General features: G+C 55.0%; 1 protein-coding gene across 1 annotated transcript; it reads left to right on the top strand.

Moving 5' to 3' along the window:
• The first annotated feature begins 352 nt into the window (after positions 1–352).
• Positions 353–12,848, top strand: rps14 (ribosomal protein S14). The gene is made up of 5 exons (XM_085996021.1): positions 353–445; positions 4,369–4,518; positions 7,151–7,312; positions 10,795–10,871; positions 12,731–12,848. The coding sequence occupies exons 2-5, from the start codon at positions 4,370–4,372 to the stop codon at positions 12,796–12,798; spliced, it is 456 nt and encodes a 151-aa protein (XP_085852147.1). The 5' UTR covers positions 353–445; position 4,369; the 3' UTR covers positions 12,799–12,848.
• Positions 12,849–13,266: the final 418 nt, after the last annotated feature.

Here is a 13,266-nt window from a genome sequence, read left to right on the forward strand (position 1 = left end):
ACGGATGTTGCCCTGGCCTGCTGAGTTTTTCCAGCATTTTCTGTTGTTATTTCTGATTTCCAGCATCCGCAGTATTTTGCTATCAACGTTTCAGGTCTGGGACCCTTCATCAGAAGTTTTGAACTTTGTCGTTGCTGAGAGAGGTTTGTCCTCTGTCGCCGCCTGTAGGCGCTGCCTTGCCCCGCAGCCGCCGCCATCTTGTTGCGGGGCAAGATTTTTTTGAAAGATTAAAATTAAAATCCTTCAATTTTTAAAAGGCAGAAAAGTGTTGGAAGAAAATGTTCTGTTTATAAAAAAAAAGGTATTTAAAAAAAACCCGAAATGAAATAATTTGACATTAGTGTGAGGGAGATCCGTGAGCCTGTGCGCGTGCGCGGTGACCCCCGGCCCCGCGCCCTCTGACCCGCTCTTTTTGCCGGAGGAGAGACGGAGACGCGAGGAGGAGGTGAGAGTTCTGGCCCTCGGTAATCTGCCGCCATCCGCCGCCGGGACACCCACCCGCAGCCTCCCGACCACCCCCCGCTCACCGCGCCCGCCCGGATCAGGCGGAATGGGGAGGCGGCCGATTCTAATTTTTATACTAAAACCCTCCAACCGGGAACCGTGCGGTGAGGGCCGCTTTCTTAAAACCCTCCTCACCCCCCGAGGCCGGGAGAGAGCGCGGCCTGAGTTTTAGAGGGAGGGAGGGAGGTTTGGGGTGTTGGTTAAATAACCCCCGATGTTTTTTTTTCCAGAGTAAGGCCCCACCTGGATCCCCGGCCTGGAGTGCTGGGCCTGAGCCGGGCCCCGGGCTGTGGAGGAGCGTGTGTGTGTATTTGTGTGTGTGTGTGTGGAGAGAGGGGAGACTGGCCTTCACACTGCGCTTCACAGCCAGTCCCTGGGCTGGGCGCTGCGGGTCACTAAGGCAGCAAAAGGCGGAGGACAATGTCAGCACAGCAAGATCCCACTAAGAAAGAACGAACCTGCATTTCTGTAGCGCCTATCACCACCTCAGGACGTCCCGAAGCGCTTTACAGCCAATGAGGCACTTTTTGAAACGTAGTCATTGTTGTAAATGTAGGAAACGCGGCAGCCAATTTGCGCACAGCAAGCTCCCACAAACAGCAATGTGTAATGACCGGATAATCTGTGTTTTCACCTGATTGAGGGATAAATATTGACACCAGGGAGAACTTCCCCTGCTCTACTACGAAATAGTGGCTGTGGGAGCTTTTACGTTCATCTTGAGAGGGCAAACGGGCCCTCCTCGGTTTAACGTCGCATCCGAAAGACGGCACCTCCGACAGTGCGGCGCTCCCTCAGTCCTGCCCCTCCGACAGTGCGGTGCTCCCTCAGTACTGCCCCTCCGACAGTGCATCGCTCCCTCAGTACTGCCCCTCCGACAGTGCGGCGCTCCCTCAGTACTGCCCCTCCGACAGTGCATCGCTCCCTCAGTACTGCCCCTCCGACAGTGCGGCGCTCCCTCAGTACTGCCCCTCCGACAGTGCATCGCTCCCTCAGTACTGCCCCTCCGACAGTGCGGCGCTCCCTCAGTACTGCCCCTCCGACAGTGCGGCACTCCCTCAGTACTGCCCCTCCGACAGTGCGGCGCTCCCTGAGTACTGTCCCTCTGACAGTGCATCGCTCCCTCAGTACTGCCCCTCCGACAGTGCGGCACTCCCTCAGTACTGCCCCTCCGACAGTGCAGCGCTCCCTCAGTACTGCCCCTCTGACAGTGCATCGCTCCCTCAGTACTGCCCCTCCGACAGTGCGGCACTCCCTCAGTACTGCCCCTCTGACAGTGCGGCACTCCCTCAGTACTGCCTCTCCGACAGTGCATCGCTCCCTCAGTACTGCCCCTACGACAGTGCGGCGCTCCCTCAGTACTGCCCCTCCGACAGTGCGGCGCTCCCTCAGCACTGCCCCTCCGACAGTGCGGCGCTCCCTCAGCACTGCCCCTCGGACAGTGCGGCGCTCCCTCAGCACTGCCCCTCGGACAGTGCGGCGCTCCCTCAGTACTGCCCCTCCGACAGTGCGGCGCTCCCTCAGTACTGCCCCTCCGACAGTGCGGCGCTCCCTCAGTACTGCCCCTCCGACAGTGCGGCGCTCCCTCAGTACTGCCCCTCCGACAGTGCGGCGCTCCCTCAGTACTGCCCCTCCGACAGTGCGGCGCTCCCTCAGTACTGCCCCTCCGACAGTGCGGCGCTCCCTCAGTACTGCCCCTCCGACAGTGCGGCGCTCCCTCAGTACTGCCCCTCGGACAGTGCGGCGCTCCCTCAGTACTGCCCCTCCGACAGTGCGGCGCTCCCTCAGTACTGCCCCTCGGACAGTGCGGCGCTCCCTCAGTACTGCCCCTCCGACAGTGCGGTGCTCCCTCAGTACTGCCCCTCGGACAGTGCGGCGCTCCCTCAGTACTGCCCCTCCGACAGTGCGGTGCTCCCTCAGTACTGCCCCTCGGACAGTGCGGCGCTCCCTCAGTACTGCCCCTCCGACAGTGCGGTGCTCCCTCAGTACTGCACTGGGAGTGTCAGTCTAGATTTTTGTGCCCAAGTGTCTGGAATGGGACTTGAACCCACAACCTCTGACTCGGAGGCGAGAGAGAGAGCTACCCCTTGAGCCACAGCCGACACTTGAAAGCGCTCCAGGCTAGGTGCAGGATAAGTTACATCCCGGCTGCTCCGTGCTGCGGATGTCGTTCCCCCTGCAGAAAGGAACGCGTTTCCTACTATCCTTGTCAGTCCAGCACCCCCCCGGCTGACAGGGACGCTTGGTCACGTACAAAGCGTTCAGTGCCGGATGGGGAGTCGACCCCTATCTCCCACTGCAGCTCTCCCTCACTGGTCAGAAGCTGCGCCGGTGAATCCGGTGGCAGCTGCACAGTAAGCTGGTACTTTTTGTATCCTCTTTTAATACTCCGCTGTGGCTCAGTGGTAGGAAGAAAGGAAAACAATATGTTTTAAGTTGTAAGAAACTTTTAAATGTTAGGTGTTCTGAGATATTTAGGTGTCCTCGTACAGGAAACACACAGTTAGCATGCAAATGGCATGTTGGCCTTTATTGCAAGTGGGTTGGAGTATAAGAGTGAGGAAGTCTTGCTCCAATTGTACAGGGCCTTGGTGAGACCACACCTGGAGTACTGGGCACAGTTTTGGTCTCCTTATCTAAGGAAGGATATACTTGCCTTGGAGGCGGTGCAGCGAAGGTTCACTAGATTGATTCCTGGGACGAGAGGGCTGTCCTATGATGAGAGATTGTGTAGAATGGGCCGATACTCTCTGGAGTTCAGAAGAATGAGAGGTGATCTCAGTGAAACATAAGATTCTGAGGGGGATTGACAGGGTAGATGATGAGAGGATGTTTCTCTCTGGCTGGAGAGTCTAGAACCAGGGGTCACAGTCTCAGGATAAGGGGTCGACCATTTAGGACTGAGATGAAGAGGAATTTCTTCACTCAGCGGGTGGTGAACCTTTGGAATTCTCTACCCCAGAGGGCTGTGGATGCTGAGGCGTTGAGTGTATTAAGGCTGAAATCGATAGATTTTTGGACTCTAGGGGAATGGCCTACTCCTGCTCCTATCTTCTATGTTAAGGGATATGGGGATCGGGCGGGAAAGTGGAGTTGAGGTCGAAGATCAGCCATGATCCTATTGAATGGCAGAGCAGGCTCGAGGGGCCGTGTGGCAGAGCAGGCTCGAGGGGCCGTGTGGCGGAGCAGGCTCGAGGGGCCGTGTGGCGGAGCAGGCTCGAGGGGCCGTGTGGCAGAGCAGGCTCGAGGGGCCGTGTGGCGGAGCGGGCTCGAGGGGCCGTGTGGCGGAGCGGGCTCGAGGGGCCGTGTGGCGGAGCGGGCTCGAGGGGCCGTGTGGCGGAGCGGGCTCGAGGGGCCGTGTGGCGGAGCGGGCTCGAGGGGCCGTGTGGCGGAGCGGGCTCGAGGGGCCGTGTGGCGGAGCGGGCTCGAGGGGCCGTGTGGCGGAGCGGGCTCGAGGGGCCGTGTGGCGGAGCGGGCTCGAGGGGCCGTGTGGCTGACTCCTGCTCCTAGTTTTTAGGTTCTAAATCGTGGCCCCCTCGAGTGGATGTAAAAGATCCCATGGCACTATTTTGAAGAACAGCAGGGGAGTTACCCCTGGTGTCTGGTCAATATTTATCTTGTAATCAACGTCACTTAAAAAAATCTGGTCATTATCAAATGGCTGTTTGTGGGAGCTTGCTGTGTGCAAATTGGCTGCCGTGTTTCCTACATTACAACAGTGACTACACTTCAAAAAGCACATCATTGGCTGTGAAGCACTTTGGGACGTCCTGAGGTGGTGAAAGACGCTACAGAAACGCAAGTTCTTTCTTTGTGCCCCGTTTGTAACTGGTGTTGCAGTGATGTTGTCCTCTCCTCTTTCAGAATGGCACCTCGTAAGGGTAAGGAAAAGAAGGAGGAGCAGGTGATCAGCCTGGGGCCACAGGTGGCTGAGGGAGAGAACGTTTTCGGAGTTTGCCACATCTTCGCTTCCTTCAACGATACCTTCGTCCACGTAACAGACCTGTCCGGCAAGTAAGTAAGAGTTCAAACTGCGGCCCGAGGCTGCTCAGCTTTGAGAGACTCTGATCTCTTCCCCCCCAACCCCCACTCAAAACACTGTTAAAGCTCACGGTGTGTACACAGAATCTACAGCACAGAAACAGGCCATTCAGACCAACTGGTTTCTGCTCCACACGAACCTCTGAACGACTCACCCCATCACCATATCCTTCTATTCCTTTCTCCCTCGTGTTTATCCAGCTTCCCCTTAAATGTATCTACACTATTCGCTTCAACCCCTCCCTGTGGCAGCGAGTTCCACATTCTCACCACTCTCTGGGTAAAGGAGTTTCTCCTGAATTCCCTATTGGATTTATTAGTGACTCTCTTATATTGATGGCCCCTAGTTCTGGTCTCCCCACAATGGAAACATTTTCTCTGTCTATCCTATTGAACCCTCTCATAATTTTAAAGACCTGTTAGGTCACCCCTCAGCCTTTGCTTTTCTGTATGTGGGCCATAATCCTCTTATGGATTAGTGGATAAGGGCATTAATATCAAAATCTTGAGTTTTGGTGTAGTAAATCAAGAAAACTGACTGGCCGGAGGGTCAGTGACCAGAGGACACAGATTAAAGATAATTAGAGAAAGAACCAGGGGCGGGAGATGAGGTGAATTTTTTTACGCAGCGAGTTGTTGTGATCTGGAACGCGCTGCCTGAAAGGGCGGTGGAAGCAGATTCAATAGTAACTTTCAAAAGGGAATTGGATAAATACTGGAAAAGGAAAAACTTGCAGGGCTCTGGGGAAAGAGCAGGGAGGAGTGGGACTAATTGGAGAACTCTTTCAAAGAGCCGGCACAGGGCATGATATCGGGCCGAATGGCCTCCTGTCGGATTGTGATTGCCCACTTGAACCGTATAAACCAAAAGGTACCAGTTTTGATATTTGCTCTGTGCAGTGTTAGCTGACCTCAACGCCACTACGCCAGGGAGAGCGAAAGGTTGGCCGGCATCGAATACTGATCTCCGGTCATAAGAACATAACATAAGAAATCGGAGCAGGAGTCGGCCATTCGGCCCCTCGAGCCTGCTCCGCCATTCAATAAGATCATGGCTGATCTTCTACCTCAACTCCACTCCCCCGCCCCCCCCCACACCCCCCGGATCCCAATATCCCTTCATTCCCCGAGAGTCCAAAAATCTTATCGATCTCAGCCTCGAATGTACTCAACGACTGAGCCTCCACAGCCCTCTAGGGCAGAGAATTCCAAAGATTCACCACCCTCTGAGTGAAGAAATTCCTCCATCTCGATCCTAAATGGCCGACCCCTTATCCTGAGTGGCACCCTCTGCATTTGAATAGCCCGCTGCCACTCGACACGTGCATGGAATGACCACTTGGGCGATGTACTGAGGGATGGCCGGTGTCCGTGAAATGTCCCCAAGCCTCTGTCAGCCTGCTGGGCGGCACATCTCCAACACTGAATATTTGTGGCTTTCTCGAGCAGAAGTGTACAGAGTAAAGATTGACCAGATTAACACGCCGCTCCTGCGATCAGTACCCCCTGTAGATTACAGGCAGTGCTCCGGGTTAGGTGCAGGATAAGTTACATCCCGGCTGCTCAGTGCTGCGGATGTCGTTCCCCCTGCAGAAAGGAACACGTTTCCTACTATCCTTGTCAGTCCAGCAACCCCCCGGCTGACAGGGACGCTTGGTCACGTACAAACTGTCTGGGAATCTCAGCTGCGCTGTCCTGATTTCCTAGAGTAAAGTCACTGCCCAGTGCGCTGCTAAAACCAATCTGTGCTGTGAGCTGGTCGTCCGCTTTGGGCGCCACAGTTGGCCTTTCGTGTCCCCGAGGCAGTGATGAGCCACGGTTGGTGCTGTGACCCTTGGTGGAAAACGTCCGTGTTTGGATGTCGGGTGAGGGCAGGGGGGTCAGGCTGTGAGGGTCTCCTCAGTCGAATAGCCTGTTGACACTCGCTCAGCTGGGGCCCTGCAATTGGCCTCTGGCCGATCAGCCTTCTGGAGCTCCCGCGCAGCCAATCCGCCGTCTTTTAAGTAGAAATAAAAGTGCATGCGCGAGAATTTGATAGGGTCCCAAAAAAATTAAAGGGAAAGTCTCTGGGAAGTGCACCCTTTTTATTCTTTCTGGGTTGTGGGCGACGCTGGCACGGCCAGCTTTTATTGCCCATCCCTAATTGCCCTCGAGAAGGTGGTGGTGAGCCGCCGCCGCCTTGAACCGCTGCAGTCCATGTGGTGAAGGTGCTCCCACAGTGCCGTTAGGGAGGGAGTTACTTTGTCGTGGCGTTTTGGTGCAATCGAGTGGCTTGCTAGGCCATTTTGGAGGGCAGTTAGGAGTCAACCACATCGCTGTGCATGGCCATCTGATGAAGACCTGCTCACCGGTGTTCACTACTGCTCGGACCTGCAGCAAGGCCGCGGAACACGTTAACTTTCCCGATTTCCCTCGTCAGGTTGGTTTAACTCTGGTAACGAAGCAGGATTCAAGCGACAGGCTGGCGCGAAAGGCCCAGCGAACGGGCCACTGTTTGAAGTGGGTTTGTGCTTTTTGTTTTTTGTCATGTTTGAGCTTGTTGAACCTTCCTCCTCCTCCTCCTCCTCCTCCTCCTGTTTTCTGACCTGGCTGCCCTTTGTCGCAGGGAAACCATCTGCCGCGTCACCGGTGGCATGAAGGTGAAGGCGGACAGAGACGAGTCCTCCCCGTACGCTGCCATGTTGGCTGCTCAGGACGTGTCCCAGAGGTGCAAGGAGCTGGGGATCACCGCCCTACACATCAAGCTGCGGGCCACCGGAGGCAACAGGTCCGAGCTTGTTAATAACTTTAAGGGGAGGGGAGGCAGCGAGGGTGGGCGGGGGGGGAGGGGAGGGAGCGAGGGTGGGAGGGGAGGGAGCGAGGGTGGGCGGGGGGGAGGGGAGGGAGCAAGGGTGGGTGGGGGGGAGGGGAGGGAGCGAGGGGGGGAGGGTGGGCGGGGGGGAGGGGGGGAGGGGAGGGAGCGAGGGTGGGCGGGGGGCAGGGGAGGGAGCGAGGGTGGGCGGGGGGGAGGGGTGGGCGGGGGGGAGGGAGCGAGGGTGGGCGGGGGGGAGGGAGCGAGGGTGGGCGGGGGGGAGGGAGCGAGGGTGGGCGGGGGGGTGGGGAGGGAGCGAGGGTGGGCGGGGGGGTGGGGAGGGAGCGAGGGTGGGCGGGGGGAGGGGAGGGAGCGAGGGTGGGCGGGGGGAGGGGAGGGAGCGAGGGGGGGAGGGGAGGGAGCGAGGGTGGGCGGGGGGGAGGGAGCGAGGGTGGGCGGGGGGGAGGGAGCGAGGGTGGGCGGGGGGAGGGGAGGGAGCGAGGGTGGGCGGGGGGAGGGGAGGGAGCGAGGGTGGGCGGGGGGAGGGGAGGGAGCGAGGGTGGGAGGGGGGGGAGGGGAGGAGGGGAGGGGAGGGGGAGGAGGGGAGATGGAGGGGAGGCAGCGAGGGGAGATGGAGGGGGGGGAGGGGAGATGGAGGGGGGAGGGGAGATGGAGGGGAGGCGGCGAGGGAGGGGAGATGGAGGGGGGAGGGAGGGGAGGCGGCGAGGGAGGGGAGATGGGGGGGGAGGGGAGATGGAGGCGAGGCGGCGAGGGAGGGGAGATGGAGGGGGGAGGGGAGGCGGCGAGGGAGGGGGAGGGAGGTGAGGTGGGGGGGAGGGCGGGCAACATGTGGGTGCTGTTGAAATACAGGTGCGCTGTCTCCAGTCTCTGGGCGGTGTGATCTCCATCTATTATTAAATCTGCATTGCAATGAAAGGTTATTTTGAGGGAGCGAGAGGTTGAAGGTGCGTGTTCTTCGCTTTGGAATCGGAGGTCAGGGGACAAAAATTAAGGGCACTGCCAAAACCTTCAATTTTACAGTTAGAATTTTTCCCCCACTCATGCCTTTTGACAATCTTTAATTTTCTGTGATGTGGATGCTGCAAATGCAACCTAATTGCATTTCCAAACAACGCAGTAACGTGTAACAGATTTAATATTGACCCCCGTATGTAATCGGTACCCCAAAGATTACAGGCAGCGCTCCGGGTTAGGTGCAGGATAAGTTACATCCCGGCTGCTCAGTGCTGCGGATGTCGTTCCCCCTGCAGAAAGGAACACGTTTCCTACTATCCTTGTCAGTCCAGCACCCCCCCGGCTGACAGGGACGCTTGGTCACGGACAAACCGTTTACAATGACCCAGTGGAATGGGGGCTGGGCTGTGTGTGCATCGAGCACAGGAGTGGGGAGCCTCTCGATTTCATTACTCTGCGCTTGGTTCCTGGTATGTTGAGTGAGGAGGTTTTCTCTGCTAAAGGGAGGGGATTGGGTGGGCCAGGGGGTTGTACCTGATGGCCTTATGCCTCCTGGCTGGCACCTAGTCCTTGCAGAGTAGAGAAGTGTAAGCCAGGCATTCCAAAGGTGTTAAGAAAAGAAAGCCTTGCATTTCTACAGCCCCTGTCACAACCTCAGGACGTCCCAAACCGGTTTACAGCCAATGAAGTACTTTTGAAGTGTGGTCACTGTTGTAATGTAGGAAACGCAGCAGCCAATTTGCACACAGCAAGCTCCCACAAACAGCAATGAGATAATCTGTTTTAGTGATGTTGGTTGAGGGATAAATATTGGCCACTGCTCGTCTTCGAAATAGCGGCCTCGGGATCTTTTGCGTCCACCTGGGGCAGGCGGAGCCTCGTTTTAACCTCTCATCCGAAAGATGGCGCCTCCGACAGTGCTGCACTCCCTCAGCACTGCACTGGGAGTGTCAGCCTAGACTTTATGCATCAGGTCCCCGGAGTGAGACTTGAACCCCCAAGCTTCTGACTCCGAGGCGAGGAAGTGCTGCCAACTGAGCCACGGTAAATGATGAAGAAAAAGGTTTGCAGCCAGAACTTTGTGATGGTCTTACTGGGACTTGGCAGTTTTGTTCCCTGGTGTGATACCTTCCACTATAAACGTTCTTAAAGCTATTACATTCCGTGATCAAACCTCTAGGAATAACGTGCAGCCAGAGTTAACAACTCCTGGCGTCTCGTGTGATACGAGCTCTACTGTGGGTCCCAGATAGCTTGTAGAGAAACACTGTTGCTGAAGCTGGTGTGAGGAGCCATCCTCAATTCCACCTTTTTTCAGTAGAGATGGACCCAGACAGAGGAAAAAATTGCAGTAACTGAGAATGAGATACTCTGGGAATGAGATTCTCCCTCCCTCCCCCTCCCATTTATTTCTCTCTCCGATGGGAATGTTTCTTTCAGTTGTCAAGCGTGTTGAATCGTGAGCAGATCTTGGCATGCTTCCTCTGATTAGTAGTTGTACCAAAATGGTGGCTCAGTGGGCAGCACTCTCTCCTCTGGGGTCGTGGGTTTAAGCCCCACTCCAGAGACTGGAGCACATAATCCAGGCCGACACTCCCAGCGCAGTTACTGAGGGAGTCAACAGTGAGCACACTTCAAAACTGATTGTGGCTGTAATGTTTTCTGGGGTGTCTTGAGGTTGTGACAGCAGCTATATAAATGCAATTTCTTTTTAAACATAGAAGATAGGAGCAGGAGTAGGCCATTCGGCCCCTCGAGCCTGTTCTGTCATTTAATGAGATCATGGCTGATCATCCAAATTCAGTACCCTGTCCCTGCCTTCTCCCCATATCCCTTGATCCCTTTAGCCTTAAGAAATATATCTAACTCCTTCTTGAATATATTTAATGAATTGGCCTCTACTGCCTTCTGTGGTAGAGAATTCCACAGGTTCACCGCTCTCTGGGTGAAGAAATTCCTCCTCATCTCAGTCCTAAATGGCTTACCCCTTATCCTTAGACTGTGACCCCTGGTTCTGGACTCCCCCGCCATCGGGAACATCCTTCCTGCATCTAGTCTGTCTAGTCCTGTTAGAATTTTATAAGTTTCAATGAGATCCCCTCTCATTCTTCTAAACTCCAGTGAATATAAGCCTAATCGACCCAATCTCTCCTCATACGCCATTCCTGCCATCCCAGGTATCAGCCTGGTAAATCTTCGCTGCACTCCCTCCATGGCAAGAACATCCTTCCTCAGATAAGGCGACCAAAACCGCGCACAATACTCAAGGTGTGGCCTCACCAAGGTCCTGTACAACTGCAGCAAGACATCCTTGTTCCTGTACTCAAACCCTCTCGCTACAAAGGCCAAACCATAAACACGTTCAGTAAAGGAGCTGTGGAGTCGGAGTCTGCAGTTTGGACATTGCTGCTCTGTGGGAGCCGTCTGTTAGTGGGACGTCCCGCCCTGTGACTAATGCGGAGTGTTTTTCAATTATTTTTCAGGACCAAGACCCCGGGACCCGGTGCACAGTCGGCCCTGAGAGCCCTGGCTCGATCTGGAATGAAAATCGGCCGGATCGGTGAGCCATTGTCCTGTCGCTGAATCTTTACCGGTAGAACGTAAAGCCTGCGGCGCGCTTAAAGCAGCGCTCCGGGTTAGGTGCAGGATAAGTTACATCCCAGCTGCTCAGTGCTGCGGATGTCGTTCCCCCTGCAGAAAGGAACACGTTTCCTACTATCCTTGTCAGTCCAGCACCCCCCCGGCTGACAGGGACGCTTGGTCACGTACAAATTGTTTACAATGACCCGGTGGAATGGCGGCTCTGTGTGTCGAGCACAGGCGTGGGGCTGCCATGGGTTTTATTACTCGCGTTGCACGTGGTTCCCAGAGTGTGGAGTGGGGGGCCTCGCAATGTTACCTCTAATTCTTTTGGCGGCCACGTGCGCGGTTTTGACATTGAAAAGCCGGCTGGGTGCGTTCCCTGGAGCGCTGCGCGCCTCGAAGGGAACGCTGGGGGCCTCGTGCCTCCTGGCTGGCACCTAATCAGCGACTCGCCAAGGTTGCTTCGACAGCACTTCCCTCGTCCGTGGCCTCCACCGCAAAGAAGGATGAGAGCGGCAATGTTATGGGAACACGACCGCCTCCCAAGCCATTGTTACTTGGACACGTATAGGGCGTTCCTTCCCTGTTGCTGGGTCAATAGCCTGGAACTCCCTAACAGCACTGTGGCAGCCCCTCCGCCCGCCCCCTTCTCCAGGGATGAGTAATAACTGCCGGCCTTGCCAGCATCACCAAAATACTTTCTTCAATTCATTCTAGGGATGAAAGGCTGGCATTTATTGCCCATCCCTTGTTGCCCTGTGACGGTGATGATGGGCCACCTTCTGTTTTATACGACTGAGCTGCTTGCTAGACTTTGAGGGCAGTTTAGAGTCGAACCACTTTGTTGTGGTACTGGGGTCACAGAGGGCCAGGCTGAGTATGGGTGGCAGTAGTCACTCAGCACTGCTTTACTCTGGATCTGGGAGTGCTGTATCCATGGCGGACGCTGGCAGGTGTAGATGATAGATTACAGGCTCAAAAAAGGCTATTGGAATCTTGCATTTCATCTCAAGCTACAGAATTTACAAGCAAGAAAGTACTGCTGCAATTATACAGAGCACTAGTCAGGCTACGTGCGAGATATTTAGTTTTGAGTCCCCCGCCTTAGGAAGGATCTACTGGAAAAAGTTCAGGGACATTTGGTCAGGGTGATACCTGGGATGAAGGAACTGAGCTTTGAGAGACTGGCTACACCTGAGTTAACCCTTATAGATGACGAGGCTAAAGGGTGATCACTGATGGTGTTTAATGTAATGAAGGGAAAGGACCTGGGTTAGTAGGAATCAACTCTTCCTTTTGCGAAGGGAATCCAGAGTGAGGAGGATGTAATCAATGTTCCCTGTAAGCTGCGATTTGTTCTGTGCGGCCTGTTTCTTTTAATGCGCGGTCCCTTTAAATTTCGGTGCGTGTGCGGTATTTACAATATAAAAGCTGGTGAGCGGCCTGTGCGGGACCTTTCAGATTACTGCGCGTCCATGTGAGCACCTTAGTGGGAACATTGGACCTAATCTTGGAATTGAAGTTCAACCAGTTCAAAGCAAATCCAGAACAAACCTCTTCACACACAGGGCTGTGAGCACTACTCTAGGAGGAAGAAAATTGCGGTCTATAAAAGGGACGCAAATACTTGGAAAGAAGAGGAATAAGGGGTATGGAAATCGAGAAGGGAATTGGTTGTAACAAAATGGTGGGAAGGGATGGATGGGCTGAATGGCCTGTATGTTACTGTGTTCCCAGGCTGGTTAGATTTAGAAACTAGACAGTGAATACTGTTTCTACGCGGTGCCGGGTTTCCTTGCTGTTTGCTTGACGGTTCGTTTCGATTTGCTTTGGCAGAGGATGTCACTCCCATTCCATCGGACAGCACTCGCAGAAAGGGAGGTCGCAGAGGTCGCCGTTTGTAAAGGTTTTCTGTACGTTCCAGTGTAGTTAATAAAGAGTTCTGCTGATCGCCCACCTCTGTTTTCATTTCCCTCGGCTGACGGAGGGCGATCTCTTCGTCTACCCTGCTTGACGCGCGGAAATCCACTTAGCCGAGAATTTGGGGTTGATCTGAGCCTGCCGAGGGAGTGCCGCACTGTCGGCGGTGCCGTCTTTCGGATGAGACGTTAAACCGAGGCCCCGTCTGCTCTCAGGCGGACGTAAAAGATCCCACGGCCACTATTTTGAAGAAGAGCGGTGGGAGTTCTCCCCGGTGTCCTGGGGCCAATATTTATCCCTCAACCAACATCACTAAAACAGATTATTTGGTCATTATCACATTGCTGTTTGTGGGATCTTGCTGTGTTTCCTACATTACAACAGTGACCACACTTCAAAAATGTTGTAAAGCACTTTGTAAATACAAGTCTTTAATTATATTGTCATTGATT

Source organism: Somniosus microcephalus, chromosome 8, assembly GCF_052327205.1.
Source record: "Somniosus microcephalus isolate GS21.2 chromosome 8, FLI_Smic_1.0, whole genome shotgun sequence".
NCBI lineage: Eukaryota > Metazoa > Chordata > Chondrichthyes > Squaliformes > Somniosidae > Somniosus > Somniosus microcephalus.